Source organism: Actinia tenebrosa, unplaced genomic scaffold (genome assembly GCF_029948245.1).
Source record: "Actinia tenebrosa isolate PJP-AT-01 unplaced genomic scaffold, QUT_ActTen_1.0 PGA_scaffold9__36_contigs__length_13948895, whole genome shotgun sequence".
Classification (NCBI taxonomy): domain Eukaryota; kingdom Metazoa; phylum Cnidaria; class Anthozoa; order Actiniaria; family Actiniidae; genus Actinia; species Actinia tenebrosa.
This window is the reverse complement of record NW_028292586.1, coordinates 11,608,944-11,631,722: the sequence shown is the minus strand read 5'-3', so window position 1 is coordinate 11,631,722 and position 22,779 is coordinate 11,608,944. Positions and strand designations below refer to the sequence as shown.

Below are 22,779 nucleotides of genomic sequence, written 5' to 3'. Positions count from 1 at the left end.
ACCATTTTTGTTATTTTTGTTAGTCTTGTTGATGCTAAATTTAAACATAGTAACTATTAACTATGTATTCATGTAGCAATTTAGTGCATCTTTCCTCTTGATGCCAGTATTAAATATACGGCGGAACACATGCTTAGTCTGTGAGAAATAGTTAGATAAATCAAGAAAAATCATTCGCACTGTTCAAAGCCATTTTGACATTTGGTTGAGCGTTATCAGCATTTCCATGAAAACGATATATCGTAACTGGGCTTCCTGTGTTAGGTTTTTCAATTAACAAATTTAATGTGAAAATCACTTGAGTAGCGTAATTAACTTCTAATGAAGTCATTACATTGACTAATAAGCTCTGTGACGTACTCTCTCGTTTACATCAAATGGATTGAAACAAGCGTACAAAATGGCTTCAAGGTAAAACTTCAACCGAACAACTTGAGCCATTTCAAGCTATTCTTCAATGAAAGAATAGTTCGTTCGCTACAATATGACAGGGAAACGTTCTGGAAATACCTTGGCACAACAGCGCAAACGACAACATGAAGACTCTGCTCTCGTTTTCCCCAAGATTACTAATCTCACAGGAGACATGATACTCCAACATCAAGTAGATGACACCTACACAAAGACGTCTTACTCCATCCACTATGACCCGAAAAGTTTCGCTGAAAAACCTTCTTCGCCTCTTGTGAAAAAGGGGCCACCACCTCAAAAGGTAAGCCAAAGCAAAACTATTAAATAAAGTGCTTACGGAGAGGATTAAAAGTGAGGCATAGTACATCTTCAAACAAATGCTTTCGCGGTTGTCATATAACCGTGTCGATTTGTGCACAGACAATTACATGAATATTATATATTTGGCTGCAAAATATCTGCGCGTGCGCTTGTAAATTTGTCATCAGTGGAATCGATAATTCAGAACTTCACATGTGTTCTCGAATCGATTAGCCATATCGACGTGTTTTTATTTATTTATTTATATTTATTTTTTTTTTGCACGCGCGCGCTGAGAGCCCAAATTTTATAAACACAGTAAAACAAAACTTTAGGATTTCTTAAAATTTGAAGTCGCGCTTCTTTAAAAGTATCTCTATACGAGTCGTACCTCCACTTTTGCTGGCTTCTTTTGCTCTAGCCTGTTTATACGCTTGAGATAAATTTCATGAATATGCTGCTAACTGATATTATTTTGTTGTAGGACATTCTAACTTGGGATGAGCAAGAGCAAGGCGGTAATGGTAGCGGAGATGCTGGGAAGAAAGGAAGTAAAGACTTACAGTATAATCGATTCGGTAATTGTTATTATTTATACAACGCAGCATTTATTGTACGGTAATCTAATGTCTTGATCTTTTTTGCAAGGTTGACGCGCTGCAATGCAGTGTTGAATTGGGCAATCTTGCATCTGATACATAAAAGTTCCGCAATTTGCCGAGCAATTTATACTAGCAAATAAAAAAACCTGTTTTATAGTTAATCTGTTTAAAGAATGCTTATGAATAAATGGCATTGATTTTGAGTGATCGCAAAGCAAATATCCAGGCCCTCAATTGGTGCAACTGCAATGCACTTTTTATGTTTGCAATGTATGTGCAGTAAAGTTGCAAGACAAGTTGCAAAGAGCATTCCTTCCTGTATCATTATCATGAGACAAGCAGTATGGCTTGCGTGATGTTTCATCAACAGCTTCGCTTGATCATGGGTTTTACTCAACGTTTTTTTTATTTATTTATTTATTTATACAGTATTTTTCTTTCTTTCTCAGAAACGGAGTATTCTAGTGGCTACAGGCATATACCCCTCTCACCTTCCAAAAGTAAGACAAAAATGAGAATATAACATTGTAATGATTGAAAATAGATGCTATCGGTAGGTTGATGGGTAGTGAGAAGAAATGGTCTAGAAGAGGTACATAGTACTTAACTTTTGCAAAGAAATGTCAGTAAAAATACACCCGAGTGTCAAAGAAGGCGCCACTATGTAATTGTTAGGATAACCTGGCCAAAAACTAGATGTAACCAGAGGGGCTTGTGCATTCTATACCGCATCGGGGGCAAGAACATGGAATGATACTATTCCTAGCACTGATGGCTGAACCTGTAAGTGGCTTCCCAAACCCTTACGTTTTGCGTGCATCACCAAGAATGGGGGACACAGTCGTTATGCCAAAAGTATTAATGACCATTAGCGGATAGCTAATATATATCCAAAAGTATTCGTCTTGCTGCTAATTTATAAAAGCTCAATTAATACGTGGTTTTTAATTTTACCTTTTTACTCCGATGAAGGACTAGCGTCCGAAACGTCAGTAAGTTTTTTCATCTTTTCACGGTGTATAATTTACCTTTTCATCATTACTGTTTCATTAGAAACACCGACGCAGCTCACACTAGTTTTTAGCTAGTTATATCTTCTTAATACGTGGTTTGTGCTTCAGCAACCATAGCATTTTACGGTATGATAGCATATATGGCGCGCAGTTTGTTACGCAGCCATGCAAACGCATCCGGTACCGTGGAATTTTGCCGTAGGGGAAAGCAAAGACGCTTGGGCTTTCTAATTCACACAGCTTTTCCCACTCCCGTCAGTCATTATCGTATTGATGGTTTTCACAACCGCCATGTTGGATGAACGTAACAAAAGATTAGTCATGAGTCTCTTTCGTTATATCATCCAACATGGCCGCCGTATCTTTTGCTATTTCATTCTCTTTGGAATGAAAACCAGCAATTTATATAGCTGTTACCATATATATTATCTTTTACATTAACTATTTCTATGTTTCCTTTTTTGACAGAAAAAGACTATTCTTACAGCTTCAATCCTATATCATACTCCCCTATACAAAGTAAGGATTACATGATTACATTGTTGTTTATAATACATTGAGAACGTACCACTGATGCAACAAAAATGAGATTTTATTAGGAGAGAGAGGGATGGTGCAAGGCACTGACGATGAGCTCATTCTTGCTGACCATTTGCGTAATGTAGATCATTAGGGGGGATGTTGCTTTTTTGAATGGGCTAGAAATTCATCGAGCCCTCCCATTGGATAAACATCAATTCCGTACCGCGGTAACGGTCCCATTTTCCTTGCCATTTTAAAGTCATGTAAATCTACTTTGTTATTTACCTTGCTTGCTCAGTTAGGAATGGACCTTTGTTTAACCCGTATAAATTTTCCCCCAAGCATTTGAATGAGAGGCTACGCATGGCAAAATATCTACGGTTCCAGTTCACGTGGCCTGCCATGTGAGAAAGGTCCACCGTACGGACGTCCAAATATAGCCTTTTTTACGTACATGACTTCGATAACAATATTTGTTTGGAAGCTCAGGCGACTTTAGTAATATTGAGGTCTGCATATTACACACCGCCCTTTTCAAACGTCTCATATTTCTTTGTTCTGCGCATGTATTTTCTGCCCTTGCTTGCAATATAACAAGGATGCCTTTAAAATGGTATATCTTAATCAACGACATATTATTACAGGACAGCGGTTGCTCAATAGAGAGGAAATAGCGAAGGTTAAGTTATCAGAGATGATGGATGATGCAGAAGCACGAGAGCCGTCTTCACCTCTACCGGTTTGTTCGTTTACTTGATTTTTTGCCCGCATATGATTATCCATCTGTTTAATTGTGTGTCCAAGAGGTGGTGGGGTTTATTTGGGGTCTGATGTAATTTTACAATTTATAATCTAATTTAAGAAGAACAGGTGCTGGTGCTAGTGAATACAATCCGAGACGTCACAGCTCCAACAAAGTGTTTAATAAAATTGTCGGTGTACCAAACAGTATAATGGTTGTACTGGTCCGAGAAATATGTCATAGCGTACGACAAATAAATTATCGCGCTCTGATAGGTTAAGGGAATGTTGTTAATTCCCTACCTTGACCTCAGTGTGCCATCATTCGCAACAGCCGACACCTTGAATCTACTCCAGTTGAGCATGCGCAAACATAAGATAGCTGCTTGACATGATTGCGGGCATGTTTATTTGTATATTTCTTACAGTCACCAGTTTCAGTGAGTCGTCAAATGAACCTGGATGTCTATGCTGATTTGAACAAGTTTCTTGGCGTAGAAATACTCAGAGGCAAGTGTTAGAGAATAATAAAATTTAGATTAGAGAAGAAAAAAGAAAGAAAGAAAGAAAAAGAAAGAATGTTTGAATGAATGAAATAAAAAAGAGCAATAAAAAAGAAAAAAATATGAAAATTTTGATTATTAGAACTTTGACGGTGTTGATGATATTAGGTTCTCATAAAGAATAAACCTATTATTTTTCCAAAGCGTAATGTTTTCCCATTTCAGAAAAGAATTGATATCTAAGAGAATTATGAATGGTGGCCTAAAATAAGACGATCACTCCCAAAATAGACTAACCTATAGCTTAATTCTGCTAGTTAATTGTTTTATTATTATTTTATTTACTTTTCATTTTTACTTATTACAGACAAAGATGTGCTAACAGAACTTTTAGACTCGGCTGACAAGCGATATCTTATTAAGGTGATCATTATTTCGTTCGTATTTAGACCTCCTTTCAAACCAGGTGGAATATATTTAATTAAACGTAGGGGTGAGCTTGTGTAAATACCCGAAACGTTGAGGAACAGGGAGCAGCCTTTTCGGGTACCGGGGGAAAGGGGGGGGGGGGAGGGGGGGGGGGAGAAACACTCTTTAAAAATGGGTAAGGGGGCTCGACCGACCTTTTAGGGTCGAAAATGAGACCTCGCGTACCTTTTACATTGATGAAAATGGCACTTTAAGATAAAGGCGCAAAATGTTAAAAGAGTTATTTTATTAAATATAGGAATTTTATCTCAATACTATTAAAGGGCGCAAATGGGATGGGATGGGACGGGGATAGTGAATACAATAGCTGAATCAAAAGGCAGTAATTATATAATTAATTATGTAATTATATATATCTTATCTCTTCTTTACTAAAAACACTTTATCTAGCTTCTTAACTCCTTGAGTCCTGAAACTCTGCTGGGGCTGAAGAGATGGCTGTTGGCGCGCGAAGAAGGTAAGTTTCAATATTTTTCTTATACATCCTTTTGATAGATAAAGGGTTCATCCAACATGCTGCTGCTGCTATTAAGAAAATAGTTGTGCGGTTGAACACTTGATGCATTGAGTTGTTAACGTGCTAAAGCACCATTAGCTCCAGGGTCAGCCTACCCCAATGTAAACGGGTCATATATCATTGCACTCCGTTCCCAAATCTCACTAACAAACAACACCGCTAAAGTTTTGGACACGGTTTGGACTTCATAATATACAGCATATATTCTTCGATTGCACGCTACGTCATCGCGGCCATGTTGGTGCTATGTAATAAAATATTTCTCATTAGCATCCATTGTTAACGGCACCAAAATGGAACCACAATGTCTTTTGACTCTCTTGGGAATGCTTGCAATCCCTCGATACGAAAAGGTTTTGATTCATATTGCATGTTCGGCGTACAAAAATACCATAAAAGCAAACTATTCCTTATATCTCGCGGTGCGTGAGCGAGCACCAATGAACTTGCTATATATCTATAGCTTACTATATTACTATGTTTCATAAACAGAATATGACGAAGGAGATTTTACGAGATGTCCTCCAATATCAACACCAAGTAAGTAGCACTTAATTGTTACTTTCAGTCTATTCCCATTACAGTTAAATTAATATCAAAAATATAATTAAAATTTGAGGATTTAAATTTATATAATTAGCCTGTATTTTGAGCTGCACTGAGAACTGCTGCTAATGGGTACATATATAGTTTTTATCATTATATAAGTTTAATAACTATAGGTAATACGACTACATACTGTCACATCAAATTTTGAAATAATGGGATGAAAAAAATTCCGATAGGCCGAGTCCAATTTGGCAGTCAGAGGATTTTTTTTGAATTCAATTATTTTCAAATTGGACAGACATGCAGTCCTATTGCATTAATTATATCATTCCAAACTATACTAGACTGATTCCATAAGTTAATTCCGGCCTCGAAAGAATGCCAATGGAAATTATTCAAAGTAATCTTTAATTTCGACAGGAAAGAGAATTTGAAAATAACACAATAGTCGCTTATATGGGATTATGGAAGGATGATACAATTATATTCTTTAATGTTTTATAGCTTCTCCACCGTCAACACCAACGAAAGATCAGGAGAACGCTTCCAGTGAGGTACGTGCAAATATTCTTTAGAGGTTGCACTGTGTAAAGGTAAGTAGTTACCTTGTAGTTTCTATAAAAAAGAAGAGAAAAGGGAAAGAAGGAAGTGAGTGAAGGAAAGGGGCAAAGATAGCAGGAGCTGGGACCGGGGAGATGGATAAATGGGAGGAGAGAGGGGGAAGGAGAGGGGGGAGGAGAGGAGGAGGAGAGGGTGGGAGGAGAGGGGGAGGAGAGGGCGCTCGTGCGTGTATCAGGTGGGAGAAAAGCATGTGGTGTACAACTGAAATATCATTAATATTTAGTAACTCATTACTTGTTTCTATCATTTTAGCCAACAATGCCAAGTTGTCTTGATAAGCGAGCCTCGCCATCATTTAACAAGATTTTCGAAAAATCTCCCTCTGAAGGTAAAACAATACATTTAATATCAGTTGTTATGGGGGGTGGGTGAGGTATTTGGCTGCTGTAGAATATAATATACCTAACAACATTTTGTTTAAACATGCAAATATCGACCCTTGTTCACTGCAGAAAAGGAAGTCATCAGAAAATTATTGAATGCAGGAGACCATAAATACCTGGAAAAGGTAACTAATAGATAAATTGATGTCATTCTTTCATTTATCCACTATTTCATTCATTGCATTTATTAACTCATTTCATTTATTTATTAATAACTTCCTAGTTCCTTAGTTGTGTGGTTCAACCAGAAGCCCTCCAAGGTGCTCGTTCATGGCTTATAAATCACGACGATAAAGGTAAGAAATTGAAATACCTGAATCCTTGCCAGTAATTAATCCTTGCCAGCAGCAAGTGTATTGCCTTCTAAGCAAGAAATTGGCGCCATAATCCAGCTTGAATTGCTTGTGGGTAGATGGCAGAGCAATAAAATCCCTGTGCTCTCGAGGATTGAAATCCTTCTCATGTAAAACGATTGTATTGTTCCTGCCATCTATGACATGGCTGCCGTCATGTGATGGTGCAAAACCTCTATTCCAATTCCCCGTCGTCATCTCATACGCTTGTTTCAACTTCTCTCTGATCCGTGTAGCTTCAGCTTTAAACTTTTAAAACAGAGCACTAATGGAGAGAGGGGGTAAAGTGCGCACTGTTATCTCGTCCTTTGAAGACCAGCCACTAGTTGTCGGAAAACTGACATTAAACAAGACCTTTTACTATCGCCTTGCGGCAGATTTTAACAGATTACTATGTTTTTCCAATCTATTTTTTTTACAGATCGCGAAGTTGCAATAAGGTTTCTCGGAGATATCCGCAAGCCTCTCAGTCGACAGCTAAAGGAAGCGATCAAGGAAGAAAAATTCCGAGAGAATGTTGAAAATGTACTGAAAAGCGGCGGTAGTCAAATACTACTGAAACGACCGAGGGAGAAGAAAAGACCTCCTCATGGCAGCAACTGCTCGTGTGCTGTATGTGATACAGATCACTCCAATAAGATACTTAAAGCTCTTTACAAGTAAGTAAGACTTGATTGTGTTGATCGAGCGTGATCGATCTGGTGAGTTGCGTAGTCTTCAGAAAAATTACTTTTTTTCGCCCACGTGACTCTAAAAAAGAGATTTCTATTGCGGTTGTTGGACTTGTATGAAAATCGTCCATCATTTACTCAACCCTAAACTTCGCTCTATGAGTTTCTTTGTATTTTGTGTTCAAAATATCTGCTAGCTTCAAACTCATAACGAAGCAGCTAAGGTTTAAACTATTTTCTTCATAGTAACAAATATATATTGCAGTTATAAAATATTTGAGATATAACGCAGCGTTGATTGGCTGGCTACCGTGTTTATATCAGGGAACATAGACACGTTCACGCACAATCGCTCAAAAGTATTATGACATAAACACTCTCGAAGTTGTCTTAGTGTCCCTAATAAGCTTGCTTATATCGTACCCTACAGCTCCCAGCGTGTTTATATCACAGTACAGAGACATGCGCGCGTATTTTATAATGAATGAATCAAAGGCAACATTATTATTTCTGATATTTAACTTCTTGAATTTCAGACATGGTTCGACGGCAATTATCGATGAAATGCGCAAAGCTTTAGAATTCGTTCCACGTCCAAAACGAACCATTAACAGGAAGCAACATGCACGGAAATACCAGGTAGCAAGGCTTGGTGGCGACAAGCTTGGCCGCGGTACTATCACTCACACCAGCTACATAGCAAACAAGGGATCACTCTTTATGCAGCCACACCGATCCGTCCCCCCATACTTCGTTATACATCCTGAGTTACCATAGAAACAATCACGTGACGGAGGCTGGTGACAGCTTGTTGACGTACCCTAAACTTTATAGAATGGACATACGATTACCATAGAGGAGTCTAATGCTTTGTGTTTGATTCATTTAAGATTTTATCTTTGTAAACAGTTGTCCATATTTCTGTATCTTTCCGCAATACATTGGCACTTCGTTTCAGGCATGACAATAAAGTACTGGTCTCATTTGATAACAATTACTTGTCTCTTCTTTATATTTGTTTCTTTCGCTATAATGAGAACTGTTTTCCGTTCAACTTACAGTACCAAACTAATTGCAACGGACAGACAGACGCATTTCCGAACGAGTAAAGGAATGGACAATTTTTGAAAGCCGGGATGGACGTGCAGACATACGACTGAAAAACGAGTTTGAAAATATACAATTATATCACTAATACTATCATTATCGTTGAAGTATGCGACCCGCGAAGTTTTATGTCTCGTTCGTCGACTAGCATTTCAACAATAGTCAACCAAAGAATTAAAAAAAAAACTCAATAAATATTACGAGGGGAATCTTCAGTTGACTGAATCAAAGATTGCAGTCCTTTGATCGACGGTCGTTGAAATGCTCAGTCGGCAAACGAGACATCAATTTAAAACTTCGAGGGTCGCACTTCGAACTTCTTCCTAAAGGAAAACGTCATGGAATAGTTGTATGGAATAGTATGGACTTTTATCTATAGCATCTTCTGAAAATGTTTTCAACATCTCAAATCGATAGATTTTTCCAGTGCCCTCGTGTTTGGAATACATCGTTGAGTGGTTAGCTGTATACACTCAATTGAAGAATCGTTGTCGGGTTCAGAAACATAGAACATAGAAGCTGAGACCGAAATGGCACATGGGAAATGACATAATTATATTATAATTTATTCATTTGCGCCATCCATACAGTCGGTTTAGAATGCCAAACGCGTATTCAGAAGACCTGCATTTGAGTGTGGATGATGCTACGGGTCGCCGGTCACAGCATGCATCTAATTAACGTACTTCTCATGTGCCATTTCGGTCTTAGCTTCTATGTTCTATGTTTCTGAACCCAACAACGATTCTTCAATTGAGTGTATACATTGATGGTGCGGTTTCAAAACTTATGATTCAAATGGGATCATGGTACCAGGATAGGTGTGTTCTTTCCTTTTCATTTCCCTTTCGTTCCGGTTCGCACCTTCAGCTTCTTCCTTTCGAGATTCCCCCTCGAGATAACCATAAAAGCAACCAGTAAAAAGTATTAATATGCAGTAAAAACCCGCGAGTAATAACCTGAAAATTAAGAACCTGTTAGCCTTAAATTTGTCATTTATACCCCCTTTAAACAAGAACCTATTTAGCCTAGAAAATGAAAAACAGGTTCTTATTTTCAAAAAAATCATCATTTAGTGAAGCAGAGCTGGGTAAGAATCCTGTTTGGAAAAAACAGGAGCTTGCCATTGCTGTGCAGATAAATCAAATAATGTAATAAAAACGTAAAGTGAAGGAAGGTTGATATTAATTGTATTGCATTATAATAAAAAAACTGTACAGGGTGTTGTTGATGGGGGAGGGGGTGGGGTTGATTGAAAAATAGGCTGATTAGCATTTTTGGAACACCTTGGACAATAGGCCCTTTGCAGCTAGTGGTCACGTGCTTGGATACCGCTTAGCAACACAAAACTGGAGAGCAAGCCTTCCAGTAAACAAAAGTTGTAATAGGTCAAGCACGCGTGGTTTTATACGATAGTTTCATCGTTCAAAACGCTTAATCCTTTTGCCCTATCTACAAACACAGTAAGATAATCTTAAATTCTCTCCTTTGGACTCGATTTTTGGTTCGAAGTAACGATATTCTTCGCGTTATCGCGAAAAAATTGTCACCGCCGGCCCGCTCGACGGCTGAAAAACATGGCGACTTCGCAAGGTATGTACTTCAAAACTCTCCTTTTTTTTGGTTTCTTTTCAATTATTGGACTTCTAAAATCTCTAAAATAACAGTTTAGATTGTGAATGGTGATCGATTGTAATTGGACGGCATTTTAATGGACGATTTGTTTATTTTTTGTGAGAGTGATTCCACGTCTAAAGTCAAGACTAACCCATGTTTACATATATTCGCTGTAGATGTTAGAACTCCCGACGAGCCATCACATACCAAGAAAAATTCTTCGTACTGATATTTTTATATTTATTTTTGTTTTAGATGAAGTAGAAACTCAAGACATCTCTATCTTTCCTTCCCTCACCTTCGATGATGTAGGGAGCTACGCTATAGAGAAGTCTGGCTGCACAAGCACTTCGAAAGCGTACAAATTTATGGCGGAACCAGGCTATTTACATGACGTTAAAGGTACTTGATAGCCAAAATGTTTTTTCTATTTCATTATGATATGAATGGCAGACAATTCACACTAATTTTTCCAATTTTTTAGTGATATATACCGACCAGTGCGTGAGAGTTAAATGCAAGTGTTACCGCTCAATGAGGAAGTCTGAACCACCGCACATTTTAGAGGTGTCAGTCCAGAACAACAATTTGACATTGCTGTCTGGGCTGTGCTCATGTGTAGCCGGGGCAGGTGGATACTGCCATCATGTGATCGGGCTTCTTTACTATTTAGCCCTTCTTAAGCAACTGGGACATCGGACATTGCCTGATGAGCTAACATGTACCAGCATGAAGCAGCGTTGGAGCATACCTAGAGGATCCAAAATCGCACAAAAAGAAATACAAGACGTGCTAGTGAAAAAACCCCAACTTGGCGCTTCGTACAGTAGATATATCAAGAGTAATTTGTATTCCCCATCTACCCAGTATCCTACCCTCACAAAAGAGCACTTTAATGGCTTCCAACCACCTTATCCTCTCTTTACAACCATTCTGCCCAATCAAGATCAACTTGGCAATATCCCATTTGTACAGAGCAAGTTTGGAAATGTCCCAAAAGGCTGTGTCCTGTCATATCAACAAAAGATGTCAACTGACTACATCATAAATGATTTTACTTGCACTTCTTTCCCAGAGCTTCCCCTCTCAAGTGCAGAGGACAGATTTAATAACAATGTGTCAATCTGTCTTGACAGTCGTCAACAATCTATATTTGGAACATTGTCTGTGACAACAGAGTCATCACTGAGAGTGCAGCAGCAAACAGTCACTCAAAGTCAGAGTGATGTATGGCACCTGCTCAGAAAAAAAAGGGTAACAGCAAGCAAATTTGGCATTGTCGCTCGCCGGGTGTCACATTTTGACACCCTTGTCAATCAGCTAAACCCCACCAGATTTGTACAAACTGCAGCAATGAGAAGAGGCATTGAACTTGAACCACATGCTGCCATGGTCTATGCTAGCAATGCAAAGGGTGGAAGAGTAAACCTCTTCCCATCTGGGCTGATTGTCCACCCAAAGTGCCCATGGCTAGGTTGTAGCCCAGACAGGAAAGTTTATGACCTTGATGCCGTAAATAATGGTCAGAATCCCTTTGGCTTGTTAGAAATAAAGGTCGTTAAAGAGGGGGAAACATCATTTGACAATGTGAGGTATCTCACCAAGGACCAGAACACTAACCAGTACAAACTGAAAACAACAGACATTTATTATTACCAGATCCAGTGCCAGCTTGGACTCACAGGATTAGAATGGTGTGATTTTTTCAGTTACATTGACGAAAATTTGTTTGTTTGCTCTAGAATTAATTTTGATTCAGTGTTTTTCCAGCAAGCAAAGGACAAAGTTGATAGTTTTTTCTTCAATTACTATTTACATTAATACACTAAGATTTTTGTTGTTGTTCTCAAACCATGGCCAGATTTCTTATGATAACAAATATTATATTATTTTTATTAATGACAAATCAATTCATAATCTTAATTTATTTTTTATTATATTTATATCATATTAGTATTATATTTATTTGTGCTATTTAGATTTTGTGTTTGTTCATTAGTTTTTTTTTTTGAGTTTTCATTTACAAACAAATTGAAATAGTTACAAAAAGCAATCCAAGACACATGATAAACCAACCTGCATTAAAGATTATCTAATGGGTTATGTAAGCCACATTAATCATACATTCACCAACTTCTTACAGACACTATGCCTCATTATTACCATTGGATAAAATAAGTGGGCCTTGAAAATTTGTAAGGAGGCAGGCTACAGTATATAACTGATTGACTGAACCTAAAGTGGACAATGGCACATCTGAATCAAAAAAGTGGTACTCTTTGACTCTTCTTATTGCCCTCTCGACATGAATTCTAAGACTTGCTAGTGTCTTTGTTTTTTGAACATCTGCGGCAGAGAATTGTTCCTGACTTTCAAGAAACGGAGGAATATTTAACTCTACCCGCTTCTCCCTAAGTAAATCTTCAATGTCAAACCCTTTGTCTGCCATGACTGAATCACCAGGTTCTAACAAATCTAGAATGCCGCTGCACCTTGTGATTTCCTTATCACTAATCCCCCCTGTGTAAAGGCTAGAAACGAAGCTAATAGCTCCATTAGGGGTAATGCCTATCAAACCCTTGAGTGTAGTATTACTCTTATAACTAGAATAAAGCTGCGACTGAAGTAGTAGGGAGGTAGGTGTTTGAACAAAAATCTCTGTACAATCTAAAATGACACGTGTGCTTGCATAAAGCTTTTTAAAACCTTCTGGCATAAACCTATCAACATCTTGCCTTGAAGGCCAGATCACTTGACTACCAAGAAGAAAATACAAAAAATTAGTCCATGTGATCAATTTCCTGCAAACTGACGATTTATGTATTCGGAACCTATGAGCTAAATCCTGTCCGAATAGACCTAGTTTGAGGCGTACACAAAACATAAACAATTCATCCACAAGAAGCATATTTCTTGAGTCTGGTCTACTTTCTCTTTCTCCAGAGGCATAACAATATGTCATTTGTGCAGCACATGGCTGCAAAAACTTAAAAAAGAACTGAATATGTAAATAGGATGGGAAACCTGTATAAAATCTTATGATCTCATTGTCTGTGCCAAATCTCTCAAGCCCAAATTTATTAAGTGCTAATTGTTCTGCAGCTTGCCTCTTAATGTCCTCAATTTCTTTTGCAGCTTCAACTTTAACCCTTTTTATTTCAGTGAGGGCAGCTGCAGTTTCATTTCTACTTTGTTCAAGTTGCTTTTGTGCATCTTGGAACTGTGCTCTGAGTGACTGGACTTGTGCTTGTAGGTCATCCATGCTGAAGGTTGTAGAAGTGCTGGGACTATTATCTTCATTGTCATCACTTTCATCTGTCTGAGTGTCTCTGTAAAAAGGTTTTGAAATTATGATGACACTCAGTTCACACTCAGTTCACACTAAATAAAAAATTATAAAAGACTAAATTATTAAAATTATAAAATTATTTTGGTTTAAACCAAAATAAACATCAAGTACAATTCCATCAGTCAAGTCTAAATGAAATGTATTGAAGTAGAAATATGTGATATTCATTACCTATCTACTTGTCGAATTATCTTTCTTCTTGCTTTGGATTTGGTTGACCAGTCAAAGATTGATGGTACAGCTTCTCTTTTTAGCAACTGACGTCCAGAATCAGTGGGAGGATTGTAATCTTCCTCAGTGAAGTGTTTTGAGCACACTCTGGTACTTTTGTTAACCTATTATAAATCAAATGTCCTTTTAATAACAATGTAACTGTATTCAACTATTTTTATCTTCATTACAGTTTTTTAAAGATCCACAGGCAATTCGTATTGTGCATTGATATTGTTAGATTCCTATATACCTTGAAGTGTGGGCCCACATCTCTTCGTATCTTCACCAGCCATTCCTTTTTCAATTGCTCATCCCTTGCACGGCCTGGTAAGCGGTGAAACTTTAAATCAGGATGATATCGAGAATCTCCGTTACACAAGGGAACACAACAATGGTACGAAGAATTTTTCTTGGTATGTGATGGCTCGTCGGGAGTTCTAACATCTACAGCGAATATATGTAAACATGGGTTAGTCTTGACTTTAGACGTGGAATCACTCTCACAAAAAATAAACAAATCGTCCATTAAAATGCCGTCCAATTACAATCGATCACCATTCACAATCTAAACTGTTATTTTAGAGATTTTAGAAGTCCAATAATTGAAAAGAAACCAAAAAAAAGGAGAGTTTTGAAGTACATACCTTGCGAAGTCGCCATGTTTTTCAGCCGTCGAGCGGGCCGGCGGTGACAATTTTTTCGCGATAACGCGAAGAATATCGTTACTTCGAACCAAAAATCGAGTCCAAAGGAGAGAATTTAAGATTATCTTACTGTGTTTGTAGATAGGGCAAAAGGATTAAGCGTTTTGAACGATGAAACTATCGTATAAAACCACGCGTGCTTGACCTATTACAACTTTTGTTTACTGGAAGGCTTGCTCTCCAGTTTTGTGTTGCTAAGCGGTATCCAAGCACGTGACCACTAGCTGCAAAGGGCCTATTATTCACTTGTCTCTATCATTGCAAGCTCATGCCATTCGTCTCGCCTCGATGCAAAGGCACGGCTACCTTTCAAGATGGCGCAGGGAACTGTGAAGGGGACTATTACCATAGCAACCTTCGAAATTATTTTAGTCACACACATTTTGAACTCAGTCAGCATTGTAAGTCCTAAAAATTTTCACGGCACTCGATTACCTTCGATTTTCCGAAAGAATAGATTAAAAAATTTTAGATTTAGGGGGGCTGACAAAAACAAATTAAGTAGTAACTGATGTTGGGTGAGACTCGGAGAGCCTCTATCCAACTGAGTAAATAAATCTGACTGAAATTAAATTTAAAAGACCAAGGATCGTGATGAAGGAATTTTACGACCAAAGGTACTTTTCGATGAAGCCATTTTCAGACCTCATTCGAATAAATTTAACATTCATAGTGTCCATTCTCGTTAGTGATAGATGCATCAAAAGTTCTGAGCTACTGCTCTACGCGCATGCTCAAGGGGTCAAAAAGTGGGACCAAGGGTTGTCATAAAAATTGCGATCACAATTTACATTAAATTTTCAAGAGCAAGGAGTGTTGCTAATTCCAAATCAAACATACCAAAATATAGCAATTTTTACATAACAGTTATCTGGGGACATTACTAGATAACATGTATCTGGAGACATTTCTCCATGATGAAAACATCGCTCTGGGATCCTCACGAGTACCCTACATTTCATATTCCGGCTGCGTTACCAGCGTGGTTGGTCCTTGTTATGTAGTGGTTAACACATCTGACTGAAGACGTGGGTTCGATTCCCGCCAAGGGCATTTGATATCTTTCTCTTATTCTCCCTATTTCATTACACACACCGAACGCATAATTTATTACTACTATACTTTCACCATGATAGTTATATCTGGGGACATTACTCCATGAAAGCTATATCTGGGGACATAACACGGATACAGGGCCGTTACATGACATATATATAGTACGATCTTATTATCCATGCATATTACGATTCACGGAGAATCTGTAACGTTTCACGCCTAGAACGTAACGGAAAAAACACAAGTAGCGTTTCCGGAGCAGTCAAAATAACACTTACCTAAACTACGTTTTCATAAAAGAATATTTTAGGGTCCTCAGTCAAAACTTAGTTTATTTTAAAAAGACAAAATGTAAAATAAAGACTTACTTGTTTAGAATTTGGTATTTACCAACTTTAATTATTATTTTACACTTTGAATATTGTAGACATGATAGGTAAAGCTCATTGTTTTATTGAGACGTTATAATGACTTAATTTTATTCAGTCTATGCAGAACAATGAAGCGAAACAAAGATCGAGAGTTTTACGTCATTTAAAATGTAAAAGAATGGCAATCATTTGCTATCAGAAATTTTACATAGAACTTCCTTTCCATTGAAGTGTTTTTTGGGGGTGGGGAATATGAGCAAATAGACACTGCTGAATCATCGCAAATTTAAAGATCTGCTCCAACAGGTTACGTTTTTGTCGTACTAAGGAACAAAAAAAATGAAAACACTCAAATTCCTATTTTAAAAAAATCCAAGATTTTCACTTTTTTTAAATCCCTTTTGGAACCATCTGCGAGTTTGACTCATATCTACAACTTGTAATACCGTTGACTTTATTTAGGCAACGGTTTTGTTTTAACATTGCTTTGGATGAATGACTATGTAAGAAGGCCAGAAAAACATCTGATTTGTACTGTACAAGAAATCTAAGATTTCACTTAGGTTTCTATGGTAACAATTTAGCCTTAAGGACGAAGTAACTATTGGAACAAAAGATTTAGGATTGTTGACCTTGTAAAACACCTTCCTAACAAAGGTCACTAATTGAATTCTATACACCGGATAATGAAAGGTTCTTCTTATTTATTCAATAATCTGGACTTGGACCTTTTGACTTTCAGCTGTTCACAAAACCAGTTTAGTAAGACTTGCGCAGAAAAGACTTCCTAAGGACACGTATATTTTTGGCGTCCTTCATTATAGTTGTTTACTCATAAATTTTTAGTTAAGAATTATTCCCTTATTGTTGATATAAGCTTTGGTTTACTTAGAATAGTATGTTTTGACTTAGAAACACAAGCGACCGTCATCGACGCTTTATTCAGTTAATCCTTTTCTAAAGACCCTTTTTAAGATTAAGGTTCTTAGGTCAATAAGGCCAATATTCTAATTTATTCCTGTAGCTCAGTACTTTCACTGGAAACCAGACTCAAACCAGTTTTCATAATTAATTCTACAATCATGCTAATTTCTTCTATAAATATAGGTTAGTTTCAGATAGTTAGTTAGAGAAAAGAGAAAGAGAGATAGAGATTCGTTAGTCGTGAAAAAGTCTTGTAACTACTAAGACTTGTGAGCGTCAATAAAGATCCCGTGGAAACTCTAACCATAGTCTCCCCGACTTCACGACAAATACGATAATTAATCACAGCTTTATGGTTGCTATTAGAGGAAATCAAATGAGACGACTTGAAATTTGGGGTTTTCCCTAAGCTGTAAGAGAGTGAATGCCTTACGTATTCGATAGTAATTGGTCGAAAACAAATCGTGAACTAGCTACAATGAATGACGTTTATGATCTGTTGGATCTCATTTTCACATTATATTAACCCTACTCGTCTTTCATGAGACTCATACAGTGCTGATACTACCAAACTGACGAGTTGAAATACTATACTCCACAATCAACATGAACACTTTTATCATTCTGGTAAGTACGATTTTTTTAGTATCATATAACGATTATTTGTGATTTATTTTATTTTATTTTATTTGTTTTTTGTAAAGTTTATTGGATGATTATTGAGTTTCAGTTGTTTTTTTTACCTTTTTAAGTAAGATTGGATCATCAATCAATCAGCTGAGTATCTGTTAGATATTTCTTTATTAGTTTTCAATTAAAAAATACAGAACCATTCAGCTAGGTAACATACAGCTATTTCCAAAAACGTTGGAGTGGCGAACAACGATAGGTAATAATAAGTGATTGGCGATATAAGTGATAGGAGATAGGTCTAGAAATAATGCAACTAGTTGGTTATACTAAACAAGTTTGAGATAAGATCTAACAAAACAGTTTGAAACATTACTTTCCCCCTCAAGTAAGAAAGATGCTTAACGCCGGTAAATGCGCTGGGACCCCTTTTTTAGATTCAAGCTTCTTACTTGGGTGATTAAATAGACAGACACAATTTAAGAAGATGGTTCGCAATTTGTAGGCTCCATTCTTAAGAACTGACGCGTACCGTCTGAAAACTGGTCTCTCGTGCCGATCTGTTCGACCTTATAATGCAGGCGCACTTATTCACCCCACAGTAAGTTTGATAACGACAGGGAGGGAGACTGCTTTAGACTACGCAGTCAAGGTTTTTTCTCAGTATTAGGTTATTAAACTTGGAATTAGGCGAGCGTGTCTGAAGTGGACTTCGCGTGAGTTGAAGTGTCGATGTCATTTGCGGAACGAACCAAGTTCGGAGTCTTTTTTCGAGCATTTTCGACATGTTTATAGCCTGCAAATATCTTGCACTGGGGTCTTTTTTCGCTGTAGCGTGTAGTGAAGGAAAAACAAGTGAAAATGGAACATCCGGCGAAGAGTTATTCCCCCTGCGTTAGAATGACCATGGTACCATGGTTTTTCATTGTCAACCATGGTCAACCATGTTTTGACTTTGGTCTAACCATGGTGGCTGACCATGATCAGAAAATAACGATGACCATGGCACATTGTCAACCATGGTCAAAAGACATTTTGCTTGATTTTACCAAAAAAAGACATTAATTGATATAAATATGGGAAAACATAAGAAACAAAAGGTAAAAACGAGTTTTTAAATATTCTAAATTAATTTAATTTACATTTTTTTCATGACCATGTTACACAGTCAACCACAGTCAAAGTATAATAATGATGACCATGGCACACAGTCAACCATGGTCAAACAACATTTTGTTTGATTTTACCCAAAAAAAGGCATAAATTGATTTAAATATAAGAAAATATGTTTAATTCAATGTTTAAATATTTGAAATATGTTTAATTTGTATTCATTGTCATGACCATGTTACACTGTCAACCATGGTCAAAGTTATTATAATGATGACGATGGCACACAGTCAACCATGGTCAAAAGACATTTGGTTTGGTTTTCTTAAAAAAAACTTAAATTGATCAAAAAATGAGAAAATATAATGAATGTTAAATCAAAAAATTAATTCCTAAATATATATATAAAAATTGGTTTACATTGTTGTTATGACCATGCATGTTACAAAGTCAACCATGGTCAAAGTGTTAATAATGTTGACCATGGTACACAGTCAACCATGGTCAAAGTGTTAATAATGATGACCATGGTACACAGTCAACTATGGTCAAAGTGTTAATAATGTTGACCATGGTACACAGTCAACCATGGTCAAAGTGTTAATAATGATGACCATGGTACACAGTTAACCATGGTCAAAGTGTTAAAAATGATGATCATGGCACACAGTCAATATATAAGGAACATTTAAACATAAGAATCAATTTTCATGTTACACTATCAACCATGGTCAAAATATGTTAATGCCCGGATGACCATGGTACACAGTCAACCATGGTCAGCCAGAATATCTGAGTTATCATAACTCTCTACCCATTTGCTAGCAAAAATGTCAACTTTTTCCTTAGAAACTAACAAGAGACTAACACCATATACTTGTAAGTAAGTATGTAAGTGAGGCCTTTTAAAAGTCAACCTTTACTTACATCATGTAAAAATTCGTTTTTGAAATCCATATTTTAGATTACCAGTGCATTTCGAATAAACTTCCACACAATACATTATTGAAAAATATACTTATTTATTTCCTGTTACTGTTACCCACTGCTGAAACTATTTCCAGTGCATTTAAAATATAAACATTTTCAAATCCATCTCTAAACATTTGCCAGTCCTGTTTCCACTAAGAAACTGTACTGTGACCGTGAGTGGACTGGTGATTAGCCGGTATGTACGCGGGCTCATAGTCTGTGTTTTGGCGCCTAATGTTGTTATTCAACGGTAACCGTTTCTTGCAGAGAAAAATACCGTATAATCTCTGTTCAAAAAAAGTTTTTATGAGTTTTGGAAGCTGAATTTGCTCAGCAAGAGTTTGATATCGTGCAATGGGTTCAATTTTTACTTTCCTGGATTGCAAAATCGGTGCCTGATCATGAGGACATGGATTGAATCACTATCAGGCATGTACGTTGAGACTCATTTTGCTTTTCACTTTTTATTCAAACCCAATTTATTCTGTAGTTAACTGGCTAGAATCTTGCTCTTCGTGGCTTTAAGCATTTTAATGAGGTTTGTCAATGAAGCTGAATGCCTGGCTGGCTTTTCGAAAGCGTGAAACAACATCTATGTTTCGAAATACGACTTGAATCGTTTAGGTTCTTGTTGAGTTCTTTGGGAATTAATATAGCGAACCAGAATGCTAGCAAGTGCACGTAACTCATACACAATTACAGAACATTAATTATTTTATATCTTTCCACATTGATTTTAAGGTTCAAGAAAGATCTGTTACAAGAAGTAATGTACAGAGCCGAGAAAATATTTTGATAGGCTAAAAGCCCACAAGGAATCATAGTGGGGAATCAAAATTCACAACATACTTGGAAAAGTCTTGCAGAAGCTATTACAAATTGAACTTCTCTCTTTATAACAATTTATTTCTCATTTAGTGAGAAAATTATGAATTTTTTCGAGAAGGTCTTGCAATTATTCATTTATACTTAACAAAACTGTATGGAAAAAGTATTTTTAAGCAAAGTCATTTTATCTGTTTCTTTGATCAATTTTCTTTAAAAGAATTCTAGTTAGCACATTAAAATGCATAAACAGATTGGCTGTATACATAATCAAGTTATTTTATTGAGTGTATTATAATATGACAAAATAGAAATAATTCTAAAAATTGTTACCATACTGTAGATGTGCATTAAGCATTGAACAGAAAGTACAGTAAGTTGTCAGGACAAAACTATAGCACCAGGCCAACCAAATTTCATGATAGTAACTTTAGTGTAGAAACAAACATTTTGGCTAATATTTACATGCTGATTGTATACACATTATTTTCTGTTGCATTAAAAAAGTGAGTGCAAATATTTATAATTGTTTTATTTATTTTGTTCCTTCTATTAATGAGTGAATTATACTTCTGCTCATTATGATTTGCACCCTGATATTGTATATTTATGTAGGTTTTTCTTGACCATGCTGTACGGGTGCTGTTTGCAAACATGGTTGACCATGGTAAACCATGGTATTGATATTGCTTTCAAACATGGTTGACCATGGTCTACCATGGTATTGATTTTGCTTTTAAACATGGTTGACCATGGTATTGATTTTGCTTTCAAACATGGTTGACCATGGTAAACCATGGTATTGATATTGCTTTCAAACATGGTTGACCATGGTCTACCATGGTATTGATTTTGCTTTTAAACATAGTTGACCATGGTCAAACCATGGTTGTTCTTTTACATAGCAAGACACTAACTGACCATGGTTGACCATGGTTAAACTTGTGCAATTTAACGTTCATGGTTGACCATGGTCAAAACATGGTCACATCATGGACAAACCATGGTCAACCATGTTTGCTTGACCATGTTCTAACATGTTTTAATCATGTTTGACCATGGTTTGACCATGGTCCTGACGCAGGGGTCAAGTTTGAATTCGGCGTTAAGTGAAAAATCTTTTGAATTGAGGGCGTCGAAAAAGTAAGAAAAAATCTCGGAAACATTCTAAAAGCCTTTGCACTGGGCTAAGTGGTGTAGTGAGCGTTTGGTTATTGATTTTCGGGTGTTTTAGTTGAACCGTAGAGAAGTTATTAAACTTGGAATTAGGCGAGCGTGTCTGAAGTGGACTTCGCGTGAGTTGAAGTGTCGGATGTCATTTGCGGAACGAACCAAGTTCGGAGTCTTTTTTCGAGCATTTTCGACATGTTTATAGCCTGCAAATATCTTGCACTGGGGTCTTTTTTCGCTGTAGCGTGTAGTGAAGGAAAAACAAGTGAAAATGGAACATCCGGCGAAGAGTTATTCAAGTTTGAATTCGGCGTTAAGTGAAAAACCTTTTGAATTGAGGGCATCAAAAACATAAGAAAAAAATTCTAAAGACCTTTGCACTGGGCTAAGTGGTGTAGTGATAGTCCGTTGCATGATTTTCTAGGAATTCGGTTGAATCGTACAGAAGTTATTAAAATTTAAATAATTGTTATTCGAGTGAGATGCTAAAATTTTTCCAAGTGTCGCGGGCTGCTATAATGCGGAGCCAAAACCATTAAAAATTAAGCTATTAGATTTGTTTAGAAAGAAAGCATGTTGGATTCCTCACCGAAATGGAGTATTTTAAAATCAATATATAAATCAGGAGAATTTTGGTAGCACTTATTAATATCTAACTTGACCTCTGCGAATGTCCGGCTAACTTCAGCGTCATAGGAATAACTAGTAGGTGTAATTGAGCCAAAAGGCTCTCTCTCCGAACGAAATCATGTTTGTCAACAGCAGCTATTCAATAGGTTACGGTTTAATTAACACTCAATAACGATTTACAAACCACAACGTACTTAAGTACTTATTTACAGTTAAAAATCCGGCAGGACTAGACTATCTCCCATCACTCTTCTCTTGCAACACTAAATATGATTTTGACATAGTCTATAGGCAAGGACTAAATAAAAACGGTAACGCTGACGCTTTATCCCAAAGAGAGTACGCAGATCTAAACGTGGTAGATTTCCCAATTGTTACACTAGATCGTGTCAAAGAGTGTAAACAGAAAGATCCTGATTTGTATAA

The 22,779-nt window shown here is 36.9% G+C and overlaps 3 protein-coding genes and 1 long non-coding RNA gene across 5 annotated transcripts; 3 read left to right on the top strand and 1 right to left on the bottom strand.

The window, feature by feature from the left end:
* Positions 1 to 484: 484 nt before the first annotated feature.
* LOC148904842 (uncharacterized) lies at positions 485 to 8,452 on the top strand. The gene is made up of 15 exons (XM_089024534.1): positions 485 to 712; positions 1,196 to 1,289; positions 1,763 to 1,813; positions 2,795 to 2,845; positions 3,493 to 3,587; positions 4,018 to 4,099; positions 4,460 to 4,515; positions 4,972 to 5,038; positions 5,591 to 5,638; positions 6,152 to 6,201; positions 6,521 to 6,596; positions 6,721 to 6,776; positions 6,875 to 6,947; positions 7,426 to 7,663; positions 8,212 to 8,452. The coding sequence occupies exons 1-15, from the start codon at positions 485 to 487 to the stop codon at positions 8,450 to 8,452; spliced, it is 1,506 nt and encodes a 501-aa protein (XP_088880660.1).
* A 1,627-nt stretch (positions 8,453 to 10,079) lies between these two features.
* LOC148904841 (uncharacterized) lies at positions 10,080 to 13,308 on the top strand. 2 transcript variants are annotated; one of them, XM_089025198.1, is made up of 3 exons: positions 10,080 to 10,375; positions 10,655 to 10,801; positions 10,884 to 13,308. In XM_089025198.1, exons 1-3 carry the CDS (start codon positions 10,360 to 10,362, stop codon positions 12,218 to 12,220), a joined length of 1,500 nt encoding a protein of 499 aa, XP_088881324.1. In that variant the 5' UTR covers positions 10,080 to 10,359; the 3' UTR covers positions 12,221 to 13,308. The 2 variants fall into 2 exon arrangements, with proteins under 2 accessions (XP_088881324.1, XP_088881323.1); XM_089025197.1 differs by having other exon boundaries at positions 10,576 to 10,801.
* Positions 12,030 to 14,902, bottom strand: LOC148904840 (uncharacterized). The gene is made up of 4 exons (XM_089025199.1): positions 14,606 to 14,902; positions 14,212 to 14,405; positions 13,920 to 14,083; positions 12,030 to 13,728 (listed from the first exon to the last, which is right to left on the bottom strand). Exons 1-4 carry the CDS (start codon positions 14,619 to 14,621, stop codon positions 12,546 to 12,548), a joined length of 1,557 nt encoding a protein of 518 aa, XP_088881325.1. The 5' UTR covers positions 14,622 to 14,902; the 3' UTR covers positions 12,030 to 12,545.
* Positions 14,903 to 19,951: 5,049 nt separating this feature from the next.
* On the top strand, positions 19,952 to 21,072 carry LOC116288345 (uncharacterized). Its single transcript, XR_004196174.2, has 2 exons — positions 19,952 to 20,161; positions 20,470 to 21,072. It is a non-coding gene; the product is annotated as an uncharacterized LOC116288345 (long non-coding RNA).
* The last annotated feature ends 1,707 nt before the right edge of the window (positions 21,073 to 22,779 follow it).